This window comes from Bufo bufo, chromosome 2 (assembly GCF_905171765.1).
Source record: "Bufo bufo chromosome 2, aBufBuf1.1, whole genome shotgun sequence".
Lineage (NCBI taxonomy): Eukaryota > Metazoa > Chordata > Amphibia > Anura > Bufonidae > Bufo > Bufo bufo.
The window spans coordinates 716,210,357-716,230,754 of record NC_053390.1 but is presented as its reverse complement, the minus strand read 5'-3'; the positions used below and the strand labels follow the sequence as shown (position 1 = coordinate 716,230,754).

At 45.2% G+C, this 20,398-nt stretch overlaps 1 protein-coding gene across 1 annotated transcript in view; it reads right to left on the bottom strand.

Annotated features, from left to right (window-relative positions):
- MTMR7 (myotubularin related protein 7) overlaps positions 1-20,398 on the bottom strand; it is a 70,430-nt gene that overhangs the window by 36,110 nt on the left and 13,922 nt on the right. The window contains exons 2-5 of the mRNA XM_040420544.1: positions 19,399-19,521; positions 11,122-11,284; positions 6,624-6,781; positions 4,856-4,984 (exon numbers count right to left, since the gene is read on the bottom strand). Coding sequence (XP_040276478.1) covers positions 4,856-4,984; positions 6,624-6,781; positions 11,122-11,284; positions 19,399-19,521 — 573 coding nt within the window. The remainder of the gene's footprint in view (positions 1-4,855; positions 4,985-6,623; positions 6,782-11,121; positions 11,285-19,398; positions 19,522-20,398) is intronic.

Here is a 20,398-nt window from a genome sequence, read left to right as displayed (position 1 = left end):
TGCGGAAGCGTATAGGGTATATGGGGTTTTAGCGTGGCTGCGATATGATGAGCAATTCAGGCAGCGGAAGGCAGTGCGTCTGGGTATCAGATGGGATCACAAGGATATTGCCTTGTGGTTAAAAGTGACAGCACCGGTTAGATCAGGACAGTCCTTTCGGGGGGAGGCCGGGGGCAGAGGGCAGTCGGGTTTTGCGGCAGCTTCCGCAAAAGGACTGTGCTTCCTGTTCAATGAGGGTGGATGTAAGTTTGGGGCCAAGTGCAAGTTTAGGCATGAATGCTCCAACTGCGGGGGCTTACACGGGGCTGCACGGTGCTTTAGGAGCAGTAGGCAAAAAGGCGGAGAGGGGGCTGGAAAAGGAGGAGACGCCGGTTCGTCAGGAAAAGATGGAGCCGTATCTCGATAGGTATCCTGACAGGAAGGCCGCGGAGATATTAGGGGAGGGATTTGCGTTGGGTTTTCGGATCCCGTTTGTTCCGTCTGGCGCTAGGTTAGTTACAAAAAATTTGCGTTCGGCAATTGAGCACCCGGGGGTGGTTACGGAAAAGTTGGAAAAAGAGGTTAGACTAGGTAGGATGGCTGGCCCTTTTGCGGGGCCCCCCTTGTTGGACTTGCGTGTGTCCCCGTTGGGGGTGGTCCCAAAAAAGGGAACGTCGATTAATGACGGCATTGACCCGGCCTTATGCTCGGTGGTCTATACGTCGTTTGACGCGGCAGTGGCATGGGTGAGGCGGTTCGGTCGGGGAGCGCTAATGGCGAAGACCGATATCGAGGCGGCGTTTAGGCTTTTGCCGGTACATCCTGATAGTCTGCACGTATTGGGCTGTTTTGGGGATTTTTTTTTTTTGTGGATCGGTGTTTACCGATGGGCTGTTCATTGTCCTGCGCATATTTTGAGATGTTTAGTTCCTTTTTGGAGTGGGCGGTTAGGGATTCGTCTGGGTGTGATTCGGTTATCCACTACCTTGACGATTTTCTTTGTGTCGGCCCTAAAGAGTCAAGGGTTTGTTTGGTTTCGTTGCATATGTTAGAGAATTGTTTGGGGTTCCTTTAGCTAGTTGAGCTTTCTCGGGATAGAGATTGATTCTGAACACATGGAATGTAGGCTTCCTCTGGATAAGTTAGTGGACTTGAAACAGGAAGTGGCACGGGCAGGGCGGTTACAAAAAATTCAGTTGCGGGAGCTTCAGTCGCTTCTGGGAAAGCTTAATTTCGCGTGTCAAATTATGCCCATGGGCAGGATTTTCAGCAGACGGTTGGCGGGCCGACGGCAGGGGTTCAGGCGCCCCATCATTTCATTAGGTTGGGGCGGGAGCTAAAGGGGGACTTGTTGGTTTGGGGCGCATTTCTGGAAAAATATAATGGCCGTTCCTTGTTCATGGACGAGATGGTGGATTCGTTCGATTTTGACCTGTTTCCAGATGCGGCGGGGGGTTGTGATTTTGCGGTTTATTGTGCGGGGGAATGGTGTGCAGGGAAATGGCCGGACAGTTGGGTTCTGAGGGGTTGGGTTAAAAATTTGGCGTTGCTAGAACTGTTCCCGATAGTGGTGGCGGTGATCTTGTGGGGGCGGGTGTTTAAGAATAAGAAAATCCGGTTCCACTGCGACAACTTGGGGGTAGTGCAAGCAATTAATGGTTTGTCGGCCTCGTCGTCATTGGTAGTTCGGCTGTTGCAGAAGTTGGTGTTGGAGTGTTTGTCAATTAACGCATGGGTAGTGGCGGTTCATGTGCCTGGGGTTGACAACTGCATTGCTGATGCTCTTTCTCGTTCGCAGTGGGACCGTTTCCGTCAGCTGGCTCCGGGGGCAGCGGAAGTGGGGCTGGAGTGTCCAACCTGTCTTTGGGAAGTGCTGGAGTTACAGTAACGGGTCTTATCCGGTCCTCATTGGCGCCTGGTACGTGGGAGTTGTATTCGAAAGCTTGGCATCGGTGGGAGGAGTGGACGGGTAGCTTAGGGGCTGGGGAGAGGGATGGGGAGATTGCTCTGCTGTTGTTTATAGGCCACTGTAGGGATGAGGGTTGGTCTGTCGCGAAAATGAATGGCTGTATGGCGGGGTTAGTTGTTTTTGGTTTTCGGGTCAGAAAGTTAGTGGATTTGACAAAGTCATTCTTGGTAGCGAGGGCTTTGAAGGGTTGGCGCCGGGAAAAGGGGGGAGGTGATGATCGGCGGCCTGTATCTTTCACATTACTGTTGCAGTTAGGTGAACAGTTGGACGGGGTCTGTAGTTCACTGAGGGAGGCGCGGTTATTTCGCTTGGCTTTCTCGTTGGCGTTTTTTGGGGCGTTGCGGTTAGGGGAGTTAGTTTGTCCCTCGGGTCATAGAGTGGGAGGTTTATTGAGAGATGATGTTGATGTTTTTTCGGACAGGGTAGAATTTGTTATTAGACGATCAAAAACGGACGTGGAAGGGAGAGGTCGCAGAGTAGTGTTGTTTGAGATTCCGGACTGTTTAATGTGTCCGGTGCGTTGCATGAGGGCATATTGTCCGGACGTGGGAACGGGGTTGGCTCCGTTGTTGGTTCATCAGGATGGGTCGTTTCGCTCGCGTTATCAGTTTACAGCTGTGTTTAGACGGTGTTTGGGTCAAATAGGAATGGGGGGGAAGGGGTACTCGGGCCATTCATTTAGAATAGGGGCGGCAACCGAGGCTGCCAGATGGGGTTTGGGGGATGACGTTATCAGGAGGATAGGGAGGTGGGAATCTGTACGGTTCCGGTCATACGTCCGGCCAGAAAGGTTGTGAGGTGGGGGGAGTAATCTTAAAGAGGACCTTTCCCTAGAATAAAAAATCTAAACTAACTATACAGACATGGAGAGCGGTGCCCAGGGATCTCCCTGCACTTACTATTATCCCTGGGTGCCGCTCCGTTTGCCCGGTATAGGCTCCGGTATCTTCATATGTTAGGCTCCACCCAGTGGAACCTGCCGGCGTCTCCTTCTCCCATGCTGTAGCGCTGGCCAATCGCAGCGCTCAGCTCATAGCCTGAGAGAAAAAAAAACCTCTCAGGCTATAAACTGAGCGCTGCGATTGGCCAGCGCTACAGCATGGGAGAAGGACTCAGGTGCTCTCAGGGCAGCAGCTTGGTTTCGCTCGGGAGGTGGCGGTGGTGAGATGGATAGGTCGGCATGATATGGAGCGAGGTTTTACCGGAATTTCACAGGTATGTCAAGCAAGATAGGGCCCCGGACATATTAGTCTTGCATGTAGGAGGGAATGATTTGGCTGCCCGGCCGTTTAGGGAGCTCATACGGGACGTGAAATTTGACTTGCTGCGATTATGGGCGATGTTTCCAAAGATGGTAACGGTCTGGTCGGACATCGTCCGAGAACGGTGTGGCGAGGGGCGCGTTCAGTTGACGGTATTACCAAGGCCAGAGTGAAAGTTAATAGGGCTATTTGCAGGTTTATGTCTAGGAATGGGGCCTTGTCGATTCGACACAGGGAGCTTGAGAAAGGAGTTGGGGGGTTTTGGCGTAGTGACGGGGTACATCTTAATGCTCTGGGTTTGGACATGTGGTGCTTAGCGTTGCAGGAGGGAATGGAGATTTCTGTGCGTGTGTGGAGGGACGCACAGGCTTAAGGGGTCAAGCCGGTGCGTCTGTGGCGATGGGAGGTCCTTAGAGTTGGTGAGTTTATCAGGTGATGAGGATGGGAGGGCCCCACGGTGGGGGCTGGACTCCCATTGGTTGGTGGGCGGCTGTGGCTGAATTGTTGGGGTAAGCCAGCAGGGGTGCCTCCGAGCCAGCGGTCAAAGGCTGGAGGAAAGTTGGCTCACCCCAATATGGTTATTCAGTGGTTTTGGGGCTTCAAGGACCTCCCCCCCTGGGACTGAACATTTGGTACAGGTTAATAATGTTGGTATTAGAAAAAGGTTATTTTTGTATGTTTGTTAATAAAAGTCTGTGTCATTATTGAGTTAAGGTGGGGATACTAAGAATATAATGGGGTGGGCGAGTTAGGGTAAAGGGGGGTGAAGGGTCGAGTGAAAATAACCAGTACCCCCGTCATGTGTCATCAGAAAAATTTTTAAGAATTTCTGGAGACGTTATTTTTAATTTTCCATGTCAATATCTATATTTAAACAAAAATATAAAACCTTGCATTTTTTGCACTGGCCACTAAGCCTAATAATAGGCGCCACTTCTTCATGCAGTCTAAAATAACGGATCTCAGAAAGAAATGTCTAAAACAGATGCAAATTATGCATAACTGAGCATAACGGATGCTTAAAGGGAACCTGTCACCAGTTTTATGGTGTCCTAACTAAGGCCAACATAAATAAGTGACTGATTCTCTTAGCAAAATGCTGGGTCACTTTCTTTAATTGACCCAGTCAATCTACCAACATCTTGTATTGAAAAGCTCCAGCTGATAATGATGAGTCCTGAATATTCATGAGCTCCTGACTCTCCCCGCCTACCTGCTGCTGAATGACAGTTATTTTCCATATGAACCAGCAGCAGGTGGGAAGGGGAGTGGCTATAGCTCTGAATTAAATATACGCTGGACTCAATGACATCACGCTGGACTCAAATCAGCTCATTAGCATGCGGCATGTGGCATCTTTGTGTGTATATTATGAGGTAACCATCTGTCACATCAGTAAGTGAATACATCTAAGGTACTTTTTAGTAGTTAATGATTGTATATAATTAGTTACATTATAATCAAATATCCACATGACAGGTTCCCTTTAAAATACAGGATCGTTTTTTTTATTATTTTTCTGCTCTTCTGACGGCCTAATAGACACAGAGGAACATATCATCATTCTGATAAAATTTGGGACCTTTGGCTTATCCGATTGCTCTGTAACACTGCAGTATAATGCCCTGTATTGTCTTATACTTACATTGTTATCCTGGTAATAGTAGGACAGAGTGGGAAATCGTCCTCGGCTCCTGAATTTAGAGCTCCCAACAATGATTGGCACACTGGCAGGTTTAGGTACATAAAGGTCTGTTGGATACGTATCACAAACCTGAAAGAAATTAATTTGATTCTTCAATGCATCTTACAGTTAGGATTCAATTATATATATAGAACTATTAGACTTTATTGTTTTACACTGTTCATATCCCAGATAAACCATGCAAAGGCTTGACATATACGAAATACAATTATTCTGTGCTTAGCAATTTCAATCAGTTCCCTTAAAAATTTAATAGAGTAGTACACATGTATGACCGTCTCTCCAAATGGGAACCCCTGTTTTTGTGATGGGGGTGCCAGTGGTCAGACCCTAGAGATCATACATCTATCATCTACATCCCCCTCCCCCTTTAAGATCTCATGTTAAAGGATCACTGTCATAATTATTTTTTATTTTTTGCTAAACTGTAGGGCAAGTGATAGATAACAATTTTGCAATAGACTTTATTTAGCCAAAACGTTTATTTTTGGTAGAAAACTGGGGCTGAAATGGCCCTTAGCAGCACTCTTCAAAAGAGCGTTGCTAAGGGCCATCCATCTCCTATTAAAAAAGGGGAGACGGGCTGTGCAGACGCTGTGCTTCTGCCTCCCGTGCTTCCCGCGGAGCCGGCGGCTGCTTCATGAATTATTATCACAGGGATCGCAGGTCAGTGAATGTAACAGAGCATTAGATTGCATAGAAAGGGGGAATATAAATGTAATTTTAACTCCTAAGACTCCTGTGCCCAGCCTTCTGTCTCCCAGGGAAGCACGGGAGGCAGAAGCACAGCGTCTGCACAGACCGTCTCCCCTTTTCTAATAGGAGACGGATGGCCCTTAGCAACGCTCTTTTGAAGAGTGCTGCTAAGAGCCATTTCAGCCCCAGTTTTCTACCAAAAATAAACGTTTTGGATAAATAAAGTCTATTGCAAAATTGTTACCTATCACTTGCCCTACACTTTAGCAAAATAAAATAAAAAAATATGACAGTTATCCTTTAACTTTCGACCTAACCCATTGATTTAGACAGGACTGGCCAACCACCTAGTGCGTATGATGGATGTCCTAATGTCCTGACTCTCTCCTGACATCTGAAAAATTGGACATGTTGGATTTCCACACACCTGATCCTTTGTTCTTATAGGAGATAAGCTGCTTATTAATGAGCATGCATGTGGATGGGGGTGGAAAGGAATGGTTGTCAGCTGAACAAGTGCTTTGGCAACAGCTATCTGAGATGTACGGCCTCCTTTATCCTCTGCAGATGAGCAGTTCTGGGGAACGGTGGGTAGATCCATAGTCAGCTATTTTGGAGGCTATGACTCATAGCGTATGAGCAATTGTCATCTGCACCTGATGCCGAGGCGTACATAACAGTTTTTATCGCAGTCTCTCGCAGTTACACCACTGCGTCTTTGCACTCGCTTATATTAGTTATGTAGAGGTAGGTATCAGTACTCTGGGGGAGGTTTTTCAACACGACAGCCCAAATTCACCACAGGAACAAGCCAACCCAGGCGCTCGGAAACCATGAGACAATAAAATGCAGGAAGCAGATGCATTTTCTATGAAAAGTCATTTCTTTCCCATCAAAGAGGTCAAATATCGGTAGGACCTTCTATCTAGTGCCACTGGTACCCAGCTTTTTATTCCCTCTGTCCTGATATACGGTATATGATTACAGATGCTAGAGGATAGTCTTTACTTACACGATAGTCCCGATTAACATCACTGAGCTGCCACAGGCTTTTGGGTACCCCCATTCGGATGTATTCCTCTTTCAAGTCAATTAGCTTCCAGCCTTCCTCCCGCTCAGCCTTGTCCAATTTTGGGTTGAAAGAAAAGCAATACAGCTCCTCATACTTGACTAGGAACCGAGAGAACATAAGAGATATTAAAGCAACAGAAATGTGAATAATAAAGTAATATAAAACATATCATATCCCACTATATTAATATAAAAAATGCTACAGAAAAGTGCAGAATATCATTTAGAATAAGATGCCTACAGTGCAACGCTCATTACTCCAATCATCACAGCAAAATGCTGATACAACATATCAAAGAGTTTGATAAAAGCACAAAATACAATGACTACAGGTTATAAACACGACAGGAATAAGGAGCGTTCTGGCCAGTGTCCCATATAGAGACACCAGTCATGTCACTAAATCCTCCCATTACACTATAGAAGACTTTATTCTCATCAGGACCTAGTATATTCTCCCACTATACAAATATCAAGTGCAAGATGAGGTTGTTACACTGAGGAAACCTGTTCCTTGATAAACACAACTAGAGCTTTTTTTGGTTCTTCTAAGACATCAGTATAAGCAGTGATTTATATGGCGGTATGTGTAGCATCACTTCTTAGAACATGTACATTAGTATGCCAGGACCATTCAGGGTCATGAGATTGACTTTCCCACTGTTTGCTGCTATCACGGATAAGGCTGCAACGATTACTCGATTAAATCAAGTAACTCGACACAAAAAAATCCTTGATGCTAATTTTTTGCAAGGATTCATTTGTGTCATGTGACCGTGGACTGTAAGTGAAGCGCTTGCTATTACTCACGCTCCGTGGTTCCTCGCCAACCCGCACCACGCTGCACTGTATCCTGACACATCGTCAGGACGTAAGCGCACACTATGACCTGACGCTGTGGGACATCAGGATAACAGTGTAGCGCGGGAAGAAGAAGAGGCTCAAAAGCTGTGGAGTGTCAGCGGCGCCCCTACAGGAAAGGTAAGTATTAAACTGGTGCTGGGGACTCATGGCTAGGAGTGGAGGGCACGGATGACTGATGGCATGGGGGGGTGATGGCACAGAGGACTGATGGCATGGGGGGGGGTCACAGAGTTCTGATGGCATGGGGGGGTGATGGCACAAAGTACTGATGGCATGGGGAGTAATGGCACAGAGTACTGATGGAATGGGGGGTGATGGCACAGAGTACTGATGGAATGGGGGGTGATGGCACAGAGTATTGATGGCATGGGGGGTGACAGCACAGAGGACTGATGGCATGGGAGGTGATGGCACAGAGTACTGATGGCATGGGGGGTAATGGCACAGAGGACTGATGGAATGGGGGGTGATGGCACAGAGTTCTGATGGAATGGGGGGTGATGGCACAGAGTACTGATGGAATGGGGGGTGATGGCACAGAGTTCTGATGGCATGGGGAGGTAATGGCACAGAGGACTGATGGCATGGGGGGTGATGGCACAGAGGACTGATGGCATGGGGGGTGATGGCACAGAGGACTGATGGCATGGGGGGCTGATGGCACGGTACTTGTGGCATGGGGGGTGATGGCACAGAGTACTGATGGCATGGGGGTGATAGCACAGAGTACTGATGGCATGGGGGGTGATGCCACAGAGGACTGATGGCATGGGGGTGATGGCACAGAGGACTGATGGCATGGGGGGTGATGGCACAGAGTACTGATGGCATGGTCTGTGACGGCACAAAGGACTGATGGCATGGAGGGTGATGGCACAGAGTTCTGATGGAATGGGGGGTGATGGCACAGAATACTGATGGAATGGGGGGTGATGGCACAGAGTTCTGATGGCATGGAGAGGTAATGGCACAGAGGACTGATGGCATGGGGGGTGATGGCACAGAGGACTGATGGCATGGGGGTTGATGGCACGGAGGACTGATGGCATGGGGGGGCTGATGGCACGGTACTTGTGGCATGGGGGGTGATGGCACAGAGTACTGATGGCATGGGGGGGTGATAGCACAGAGTACTGATGGCATGGGGGGTGATGGCACAGAGGACTGATGGCATGGGGGTGATGGCACAGAAGACTGATGGCATGGGGGGTGATGGGACAGAGGACTGATGGCATGGGGGGTGATGGCACAGAGTACTGATGGAATGGGGGGGCTGATGGCATGGGGGTGATGGCACAGAGTACTGAAGACATTGGGGGTATGGCACAGAGGACTGATGGCATAGGGGAGCTGATGGAACTGGGGGAGCTGATGGCGCTGAGGACTGATGGCAGGGGGGTCTAATGATGACATGGGGGTCTGATGACTTTTAATAAAAGAAAATGTTATTTTAATTAGTTTTTTTCTCATTGGAATACTTAATATTAATTGTTGGATTAATTGATAGAATGCTTGATTACTAAAATAATCGATAGCTGCAGCCCTAATCACGGACTTAGTGCTGAATCCTCCCACCAATAACCCTCTTAGGTGGTGCTCTATCTAGCAGTTCACATGGCACTCACCGGAGGGTTCACATCTCGTTATTCCATAACACAGGTACACGAAGACATGGGCATATTGGCGACGGCCGATTCGTGCTGGTGTGCACTTTGTCTGGCCATTGTTGAAATGAAATGGGTTGTACCAAGGCTGACACATCATCTATCCACAGAATACGTCCTAAGTATCTGGTTGGTGGGAGTCTGACCATTGTGACCCCCCACCATCATGAAATCAGTGGTCCTCTCTCTCATAGGGATTGAATGGAGTGGCACTGCACCTACTCCACACATGCCCCTGTTCTCGTGACCAGTGAGGGTCCTAGTGGTTAGACCGTCAGTGATGAAGTACAGGACAGGTGACACATGTTACTCCTAGTACAACCCCTTAAAAGTGGATACCAGTACATTTTAGAGAGACACAGATTTATCTCATCATATATTGGGTCATCGTCCACCAGAAAATCTACGGTAAGCTCAGAGAAAAGCGGCACAAATTAAGATAAGCGTGTGAGGCCTGCTGGCACCACTCACTCCTTATGCCTTTTGGAAATAATTTCATCTTCAACTTGCTTCATTGTTCACAGTAACAGTCATTTTGACCAGGGGTGCCCAAACTTCTGCAGATCATATCGCCATGCGGCAGACTGATATTGTATCTAGTGATAAACTATTAGCCGTCCTTGCCCTGTGGTCCTCGGAGGACTCTAGGTAGTACTGTCCACGGTTTGTGATGGTGTACGGGGGCCATATGATGCTGTAAATATCACCCATGGTATTTCTATGGTCATTTGCATTGTGATCATAGGTGGAATATTAATACTGTGGTCACATGCACTGTCCTTTTCTGTTTTTACACTTGTGTTTTGTACAGTCAATAAAATAGCATTCTGGTGCCATATAAGCTTCATAATAAATCAGAATTCTCCAACATCCTTTGTCAGACAGCCATTGCCATCCTCTCCCTATAAATACAAGTAATATCTGTGGTGATGGTTGTCTACAGGAAAGCACAAAGCTGGAAGTGTGATAATCCCAAAGGGGTCCTACTGGAATGAATTAAAATGGCCACCAACAACCTGTCCTAGAATGTGTGTAAGACTGGTTGCTTCCACTTTCACAGCTGCCTAGGGGGGGTGTCTTTACACTGCTCTACACTAGATGGTAATGGTGTGATCCTGTCTGTGACCAATGCATAGTATATGCAAGTGCCGGGGCCTAGTGTGTAGTGAGGTCCTGCCCTCTCACCCCCCAGGGAGCTCTGGAGTGGAGGCAACCAGTCCTGCTCTCATTCTAGGACAGCTTGCTGGCGGCCATTTTAAATGATTCCCTGAGAAACCCTAAAGTGTCAGTCATTTTGCCTTGATAGTTTTATAATGGAGGACTGACAATCCTCGCACATACTAGATTGTTAGTGGATGCTCCAACTTTTAGATGTCCCTATGGACATTCGACTGTTGAGGGATCCCTTAAAATTAATGGATATTCCAACAAAACTGTAATTCCTATGGAAAGTTTAAAGAGGAGCAGTCACCTCTCCTGACATGTCTGTTTTAGTAACTGCCTGCATCTTCCCATGTAATAACTATTCTGTAGCATCTATTCGTATAACTGTACGCTAAGTTATGAATAACTGGGTGTTACCAGAGGGCGTGTGTCCCTGCACAGTCTGACACTATCCAATCAGCGCTGCCAGCGTCAGGGACACGCTCCCAACTGCTAACACCAAGTTGGACCCTTGTTCATAAACTTCTAGAAGGAAAACTAGAGGAACGGCACTATAATCATAAGAAAAGATATTCCAGCTTTGTTATTTAATGAGGAATACAACTATTTACCAAGAATAGGCAGGAGAGGTGACAGGACCACGGAAAACTGTAGTGAGGTGTCAGTTCTTCATATCAGCACAGGAAGAGTTATCCACACTACAAAACTATCTGTATGGGTTTGTTTCATCCTCTGTTCATACAATACCTGGCCGGGAGAGTCTGGCTAGAGATAAGTAGATATCATGGCAGTCTCTTTCCTGAGGGATGATGAGCTGTAGAATCTGGAAGTTCTTGCAGCGGAGGAGTAAGGGGCAACCTGAAGCAGTCGTCGCTTGTTTCTCAATGGCAGAGATCAGACTGTGAAGAATCTATAAATATATATCACAGCAAACCTGTTATAAGACGTCTTCTGCGCGCTGATAGGGGTGACACAAGGAAACACAAGAGGAAGAAGCAGAAAGCTATGGAAAGCAGGAGCATAATGGCTGAGGCTTATTACTGGGAATGCGTTTGTGATGCGGCCATGCTGCGGACGCCAATTAAACTAATTAGGACCGCACTATATAGTCCTTCTGTATTGGGCCGCTGCTCTGCCCTGGCAGCGGCCTGATGCTTGAAGGGTTAATCCCCCCTCCTTTATAGATGGGCGAGCGGTGGCGATGCCCCCCTCCCCCCCCCCCCAGGATGGCAGAGCGCACACAACACCCCCGCCCACCCCTTCAAGATGCAGAGCGTCCAGCTCCCCCGCCCCCCCCCTTCCTTTTAAGATGGCAGAGCGTGCAGCATCCCCCCTCCCTATCAGGATGGCAGAGCGGCAGCAGGGCAGTGTTAGTGTAATGTACAGCTGACACTCTGCTTGAAACGGCCGACATGCTGGCACCGATGTCGGCCATATAACCCCTTCCATTCCGCGAACATTAGGGACCGCTGTATGGAGGGGCTAACCATCGGGCCACTGCTCTGCTGTGGCAGCGGCCCGATGCTTGAAGGGTAAACTGAGGGAGGGAGCTCCCTCCCCCATCAGGCCGCTGCGCTGTGGCAGCATCCTGATAGTTACCATGGCAACCAGATGCCTTCAAAGGCATCCGGCTTGCCATGGTATATCTGAGCCTGATCAGGCTTGAGTTCAATACACTGCAGTACACTATACAGTATACTGAAGTGTATTGTAGAGGCATCAGACCCACTGGATATTCAAGAACCAAGTGTCTCTGGGTCCATAAAAAGTAAAAAAAAAATAGGGTAAAATTTTTTATAAATAAATAAATAAAAAAATCTTATATCCACACATACTTGGTTAACAATGTAAAAATATAAAACACTAAACATGTTTGGTATCGCCGCGTCCATAAGGACCTGATCTATAAAAGGATCATGTTACTTTTACCACACAGTGAACACCATTAAAAAAAAAGAAAAACTATGATGGAATTGTAATTCTGCCCACCGCACTTCCCAAAAAATTGTATAAAAAGTGATCAAAAAAGTCATATGTACCCAAAATTAGTACCAATCAAACCGTGACGTCATCCCGCAAAAATGAGCCCCTACATAAGTCAATCGTCCAAAAAATAAAAAAAATATGGCTTTTAGAAAATGGAGACATAAAAACATGATATTGTTTAAAATAAAGTTTAAAAAAATGCACATATTAGGTATGTTCTATAAAAAAAAGTATGTGATCCAAGCCATCTGGTGAACACCATAAAAAAAATTAAAAAAAATGTGCCAAAAATTTATTTTTTTATCACCATGCATCACAAAACGTTTAATACCAAGCGATCAAAAAGTCATATGTGCCCCATAATGGTACCAATCAAACCATCATCTCATCCTGCAAAAAATGAGATCCTACCTAAGACAATCGCCCAAAAAAAATAAAAAATATGGCTGTCAGAAAATGGAAACACCAAAACGTGATTTTTTTCAAAAATATTTTTATTGTGTAAAAATAAAACAGACAAAAATAAAACAGTATCGCCGCGCCATTACTATGTGCTCTATAAAAATGTCACATTATCTACTTTGTCAGGTGAACATTGTAAAAAACAAATAATAAAAACTGTGCCAGAACAGCCATTTTTTGGTTACCTTGCCTTGCAAAAAAAGTAATATATATATCACGCAATGCACAACTACGGTACCTCTGGCAAAAGATTTATATACTGCAGGAATAGCCCTAATATATAACAATGGCAGCACATCAGGCCAAATATCAATATGGAGGTGCAGGCCAATGGATCCGGCAACAAATCCAGGACAATATAAGAATTTAAAAAAATTGTAGCACTCTCACAAAAAATGAGTGAAAAGAAAAACACTTTATTCACCCCTGTGGTCGCAACTAGGGATGAGCGAACTTGTGTTTCAAGTTTGGCATACAAGGTTCAGGTTCGGGTTATGTAAGAATTCCGTTATGGATTCTGCTACCACGGACCATAACTAAGGGTCCATTCACACGTCCACATAAGGGGTCCGTATCTGTTCCGTAATTTTGCGGAAGGGGTGCGGACCCATTCATTTTCAATGGGGCTGCAAAAGTTGCGGACAGCACACCATGTGCTGTCTGCAGCCGCACTTCCGTTCCGCGGCCCCGCAAAATAAATGTGGAAAGCACATGGGCCGGTGTTCGTGTTTGGTGAATCTGCAATTTGCAGACGTGTGAATGGACCCTTATGGTCCGTGGTAGCGGAATCCATAACAGGATTCTTAGATAACCTGAACCTTGTACGCCGAACTTGAAACACAAGTTCTCTCAACACTAGTCACAACATTTTAGCTCATAGGTTGAAAAAACACTCTGTGAATGAGCTGAAAACATTGTAACCACAGGGGTGAATAAAGTGTTTTAGAGTGCGGACATTTTTTTCAAACTGCTGTAAAGTAGAACTGGCATAGTTGCCCATAGCAACCAATCAGAATCCACCTTTCATTTTTCACAGCTCCTTTGGGAAAAGAAAGGTGGAATCTGATTGGCTGCTATGGGCAACTAAGCCAGTTTTCCTTTGCACCAGTTTTGATAAATCTCCCCCACTGTGTACTTCTATGTGTCGTCACACTGTACTAATCTGTGTGGGAAAAGTGACTGCTTACTGTGCGTACTGCACACAATACTGAGTGCAGTTAGTGAGAGCTGTTAGTAATGAGATCTATATCTTGCTATAACGCCTGGTTCTGACTGTAGATTAACGTTACCAGCAGAAATATCTATTGTGTCTACAAAAAATGGACTTTCTACAGAATGGAAAGTGAGAAATAGATCTGCTGATTACAGGCAGCCTATATGTAAGTGGCTGATAGCTGTGTTATGTAACAGGATGTGGGGGCGGGGCAGAAGAGCTTGTGCTGTGCATGTGAAATCCACAGGAATGCCCACAGATCCTCACAGGGAGATGACAGCACTGAGCAAAACTCATATCAGAGCATTTCTGAGTGCATGTGAAGCAAAGCTGATACCAGTAAACAAACAAGTGCAATTTTATTATGTGCTGCATTACAGTAAGATATGGGTTATTGATTTTTACTGCACAAAGGTGTCCATAGCCTTTAACCTTTTAAGGACATATGACGTACCGGTATGGCATGATGTCCTGGTACTTAAGGACACATGACGTACCGGTACATCATGTATAGTTCCGATCACCGCTGCCCGGCGGGCGGTGATCGGAACAAGGTGCCTGCTCAAATCATTGAGCAGGCACCTTGGGACAATGCGCAGGGGGGTCCCGTGACCCCCCCGTATCGGCAATACAGACCTGCGGTTTGCGGCTTCTACGGGGTGTTGCGGCGGTGATCGGAGATGCCATCTGGTTCTCGTGCGGCTGTAAGGGGGACACGATGGCATGGAAGCCAGTGCAATGCCTTCCTTAGGCATCGGCGCTGCCTTCCGGTGACGAGCCTGTGAGATCCAGCCCCCTGGATCTCACAGGTAGGAAGCTGTATGAGTAATACACACTGTATTACTCATACAGCCAATGCATTCCAATACAGAAGTATTGGAATGCATTGTAAAGGGGATCAGACCCCCAAAAGTTGAAGTCCCAAAGTGGGACAAAAAATAAAGTGAAAAAATAAAGTTGAAAAAATAATGCTTTCCCCCCAAAAAATTAAAAGTTTCAAGTAAAAAAAAAACAAAAAACGTAATTTCCCCCAAATAAAGTAAAAAAAAATTTGGAAAAAAATAGGGGGGAAAAAAAGTTGACATATTAGGTATCGCCGCGTCCGTATCGACCGGCTCTATAAACATATCACATGACCTAACCCCTCAGATGAACACCGTAAAAAAAAAAAATTGCTAAATAAACTATTTTTTTGTCACCTTACATCACAAAAAGCGATCAAAAAGGCGTATGCCCACCAAAATATCGCCGCATCCGTAATAACCTTCTCTATGAAAATATCACATGACCTCACCCCTCAGATGAACACTGTAAAAAAATTAAAAAAAAGTGTAAAAAAAAGTTTTTTTGTCACCTTACATCACAAAAAGTGTAATAGCAAGCGATCAAAAAGTCATATGCACCCCAAAATAGTGCCGTAATCTCATCCCGCAAAAAATGAGACCCTACCTAAGATAGGGTACTTTTACACTAGCGTTTTTCTTTTCCGGCATAGAGTTCCGTCACAGGGGCTCTATTCCGGAAAAGAACTGATCAGTTTTATCCCCATGCATTCTGAATGGAGAGTAATCCATTCAGGATGCATCAGGATGTCTTCAGTTCAGTCTTTTTGACTGATCAGGCAAAAGAGAAAACCGTAGCATGCTACGGTTTTATCTCCGGCGAAAAAAACTGAAGACTTGCCTGAATGCCGGATCCGGCATTTTTTCCCATAGGAATGTATTAGTGCCAGATCCGGCATTCAGAATACCGGAATCCCGGATCCGTCCTTCCGGTCTGCGCATGCGCAGACTGAAAAAAAGGTGAGGAAAATAAATGCCGGATCCGTTTTGCCAGATAACACCAGAAAGACGGATCCGGCATTTTCGACTGATCAGGCATTTTTAAGACTGATAAGAATCCTGATCAGTCTTACTAATGCCATCAGTTGGCATACGTTTTGCCCGATCCGGCAGGCAGTTCCGGTGTCGGAACTGCTTGGCGGATCTCTCTGCCGCAAGTGTGAAAGTACCCATAATCGCCTAAAAACTGAAAAAACTATGGCTCTCAGAATATGGAGACACTAAAACATGATTTTTTTTTGTTTCAAAAATGATATTATTGTGTAAAACTTACATAAATAAAAAAAGTATACATATTAGGTATCGCCACGTCCATAATAACCTGCTCTATAAAAATATCACCTGACCTAACCCCTCAGATGAACTCCGTAATTTTAATTTTTTTAAATGTTGTGAAAAAAGGAATTTTTTGTCACCTTGGATCACAAAAAGTGTAATAGCAAGCAATCAAAAAGTCATACGCACCCCAAAATAGTGCCAATCAAACCGTCATCTCATCCCGCAAAAATCATACCCTACCCAAGATTATCACCCAAAAACTGAAAAAACTATGGCTCTCAGACTATGGAGACACTAAAACATGATTTTTTTTGTTTCAAAAATGAAATCATTGTGTAAAACTTACATAAATAAAAAAATTGTATACATATTAGGTATTGCCGCGTCCGTGACAACCTGCTCTATAAAAATACCACATGATCTAACCTGTCGGGATGAATGTTTTAAATAACAAAAAATAAAAACGGTGCCAAAAAATCTATTTCTTGTTACCTTGCCTCACAAAAAGTGTAATATAGAGCAACCAAAAATCATATGTACCCTAAACTAGTACCAACAAAACTGCCACCCTATCCCGTAGTTTCTAAAATGGGGTCACTTTTTTGGAGTTTCTACTCTAGGGGTGCATCAGGGGGCTTCAAATGGGACATAGTGTCAAAAAACCAGTCCAGCAAAATCTGCCTTCCAAAAACCGTATGGCATTCCTTTCCTTCTGTGCCCTGCCATGTGCCCGTACAGCAGTTTACGACCACATATGGGGTGTTTCTGTAAACTACAGAATCAGAGCCATAAATATTGAGTTTTGTTTGGCTGTTAACCCTTGCTTTGTAACTGGAAAAAAATTATTAAAATGGAAAATCTGCCAAAAAAGTTAGATTTTTTAAATGTATCTCTATTTCCCATTAATTCTTGTGGAACACCTAAAGGGTTAACAAAGTTTGTAAAATCTGTTTTGAATACCTTGAGGGGTGTAGTTTCTAAAATGGGGTCACTTTTTTGGAGTTCTACTCTAGGGGTGCATCAGGGGGGCTTCAAATAGGACATGGTGTCAAAAAACCAGTCCAGCAAAATCTGCCTTCCAAAAACCGTATGGCATTCCTTTCCTTCTGCGCCCTGCCGTGTGCCCGTACAGCAGTTTACGACCACATATGGGGTGTTTCTGTAAACTACAGAATCAGAGCCATAAATATTGAGTTTTGTTTGGCTGTTAACCCTTGCTTTGTAACTAGAAAAAAATTATTAAAATGGAAAATCTGCCAAAAAAGTGAAATTTTGAAATTGTATCGCTATTTTCCATTAATTCTTGTAGAATACCTAAAGGGTTAACAAAGTTTGCAAAATCAGTTTTAAATACCTTGAGGAGTGTAGTTTCTAGAATGGGGTCATTTTTGGGTGGTTTCTATTATGTAAGCCTCACAAAGTGACTTCAGACCTGAACTGGTCCTTAAAAAGTGGGCTTTTGAAAATTTCGGAAAAGCCTTGTAACCAGGGCTCCAGATGGCGACCAAAATGGTCGCCAATGCAACTTAGAATTTACAAATGGCGACAAGACTTTTTAGTTTTGTCGCCATTTGCGACTAGACCCGCCGCCGCAGCTCTGAATACAGCGGCGGGGCACAGCTGATAGTTCTCTGCCTCGCCGCCGATGTTCTTCTCAGCAGCGCAGAGGAGAAGGAGTCTCTCCCTCCCCCTTGTGCTGCCGCCGCCAATAAAAAGAGAGACAGGAGGAGGAGGGGAGGGGCCGTGGCCACTGCGCCACCAATGAAGATAACTGACCTGTTAATACAAATAAGGAGGCGGGTCCTGGAATCAAATAGCCGGCACCCAACCTCTATGACAGGGAGCTGCGATCAGCCGCAGTTAACCCTTCAGGTGTGGTACCTGAGGGGTTAACTGCAGCGGATCGCAGCTCCCTGTCATAGAGGTCGGGTGCCGGCTATTTGATTCCGGCACCCGCCTCCTGTATTTGTATTATCAGGTCAGTAATTTTCATTGGTGGCGCAGTGCGCCCTTCCCCCAACACCCCAGTATAATAAACATTGGTGGCGCAGTGCCCCCCCCCCCCCCCCCCGAAAGCGAATCAAAATTTTGGTGTTGAAACAACCCTACGCCGATCTGATCTGATCGGCGTAGCATTGTGACGATACCAAAGTTTCGATTCGGTTTCGATTTGGCGACTAAAAATTTTATTTGGCTTTTAAATTTTTCAGTTCAGGAGCCAATGGCTACTAGGTATTTTTTTTAGTCTGGAGCACTGCTTGTAACATCCCCAAAAAATAAAATGTCATTCCCAAAATGATCCTAACATGAAGTAGACATATGGGAAATGTAAAGTAATAACTATTTCTGTAGGTATTAGGCCTCATGCACACGACAGTATTTTTTCACGATCCGCAAAACAGGGTTCTGTTGTTCCGTGATCCGTTTTTGTTTCCGTGTGTCTTCCTTGATTTTTGGAGGATCACCAGACATGAAAAGTGAAAAAAAAATCTAAGTCAAGTTTAATGATAGGCCTTGAAAATGATAGGAAATAAAACGGACACGGATCACGGACGCGGATGACAATCTTGTGTGCCTCCGTGTTTTTTCACGGACCCATTGACTTGAATGGGTCCGCGAACCGTGACAGGTCCTATTTTTTGGACGGACTGGAAACACAGATCACGGACGTGGATGACAAACGGTGCATTTTCCGAGTTTTCAACGGACCCATTGAAAGTCAATGGGTCCACAGAAAATCACGGAAAATGGAACAACGGACAGGGAACACAACAACGGTCGTGTGCATGAGGCCTTACTATGTATTATAGAAGTAGGGAAATTGAAACTTAATCATTTGCAAATTTTATAAAATTTTGGGTAAATTTGGCATTTTTTTATAAATAAAAAAGAATTTTTTTGACTCCATTTTACCAGTGTCATGAAGTACAATATGTGATGAAAAAACAGTCTCAGAATGGCCTGGATAAGTCAAAGCGTTTTAAAGTTTGTAGATCCACAGCAGCTGGGGTGCCAGAGGTTGCTGACCCCTGGACTAGGTGATAGAGATGGGGACTTTTTGAGCAACGTTCATCTGATACGACTGTATAAAACAACGCAGTATGATAACATAAACTCCTAGCTCTGATGAACAGAAGACTATAGAAATCTAGAACAACAATCAATAATGTGAAAGGTGAAGGGAATAATGGACATCGGAGGAATATTCTGTATCTACCAAATACAAAGTGAACGTTAACAAACCCAGGTTTCCTTGCGAGTTTCTGAGATGTTTTCCACAAAAATGACATGTGTTGCTGTGAGATACAGCGTTCCCAGGACGGGCTTTCTAGAAGATATCCGGTCAAGCAAGCGGACGTTTTCAACCTTTAATGATAAAAAGGAACAGAAATGTTATACGTGATGACATGAGACATTTCAGGAGGAAAAGTAAAAAGGACAGTGAGAGTAGTAGTAGTCTTATTATCTGCGTACATCCATACTGTTATATCCCTCTGAATGAGGGAAAGCTATACAACCTTCTAATGTGCTTTGTAGGGATTCTGTCACCACATTTTACCCCCTACAGTAAAACATAGCTACTTGTAGGTCTCCCTGAGCTGTACTAAATGATGCCCTTATTAACTAATAGTCTTGATTTATTTCTTTATAAAATCGATTTTAGTGATATGCTAATGACTTACATAAGGTGCCCAAGGGGATGTCCTTTCCTAACTTGGTGCCCAGCCGCACCCCTCGGTCCGGTGCCCAGCGCCGCCTTCCTGTGTCCAGTGCCGCCTCTAATACAATATATTCAAGAGCCGGCGCGCTGACGGAATCCTTGAGCCTGTTTGAAATCCCGCGCGTGCGCACTACACACTGTAGTCTGCCCCGTGCGGACTACAGGTAATGGCATCGTCGAGCGAAGTGCTCATGACGGCACACTTTGGGAACCCGTTCTGGAGATAGGAGCAGATCCCAGGGGTGGAACCCGTACAAATATGACACTGATGGCATATTCCATTAATGGCTGAGATAGACATGAAACCAACTTTTATCACAATTATACCCTCAATGACAGGTGAATAAGATGTGACTGCACACCTTGAACCACCAAGAACCTAAAAAATGAGCTCTTTAACCATGAGTGGACTTAGGTTGGGTTCTCATGTATATGGCAGTCCATTGTAATTTCCCTTCGGAGGTACAGAGACATTGGAAGGAAACTGATGCCACAATCAATCCCATAGTTTTCTAATGGGAT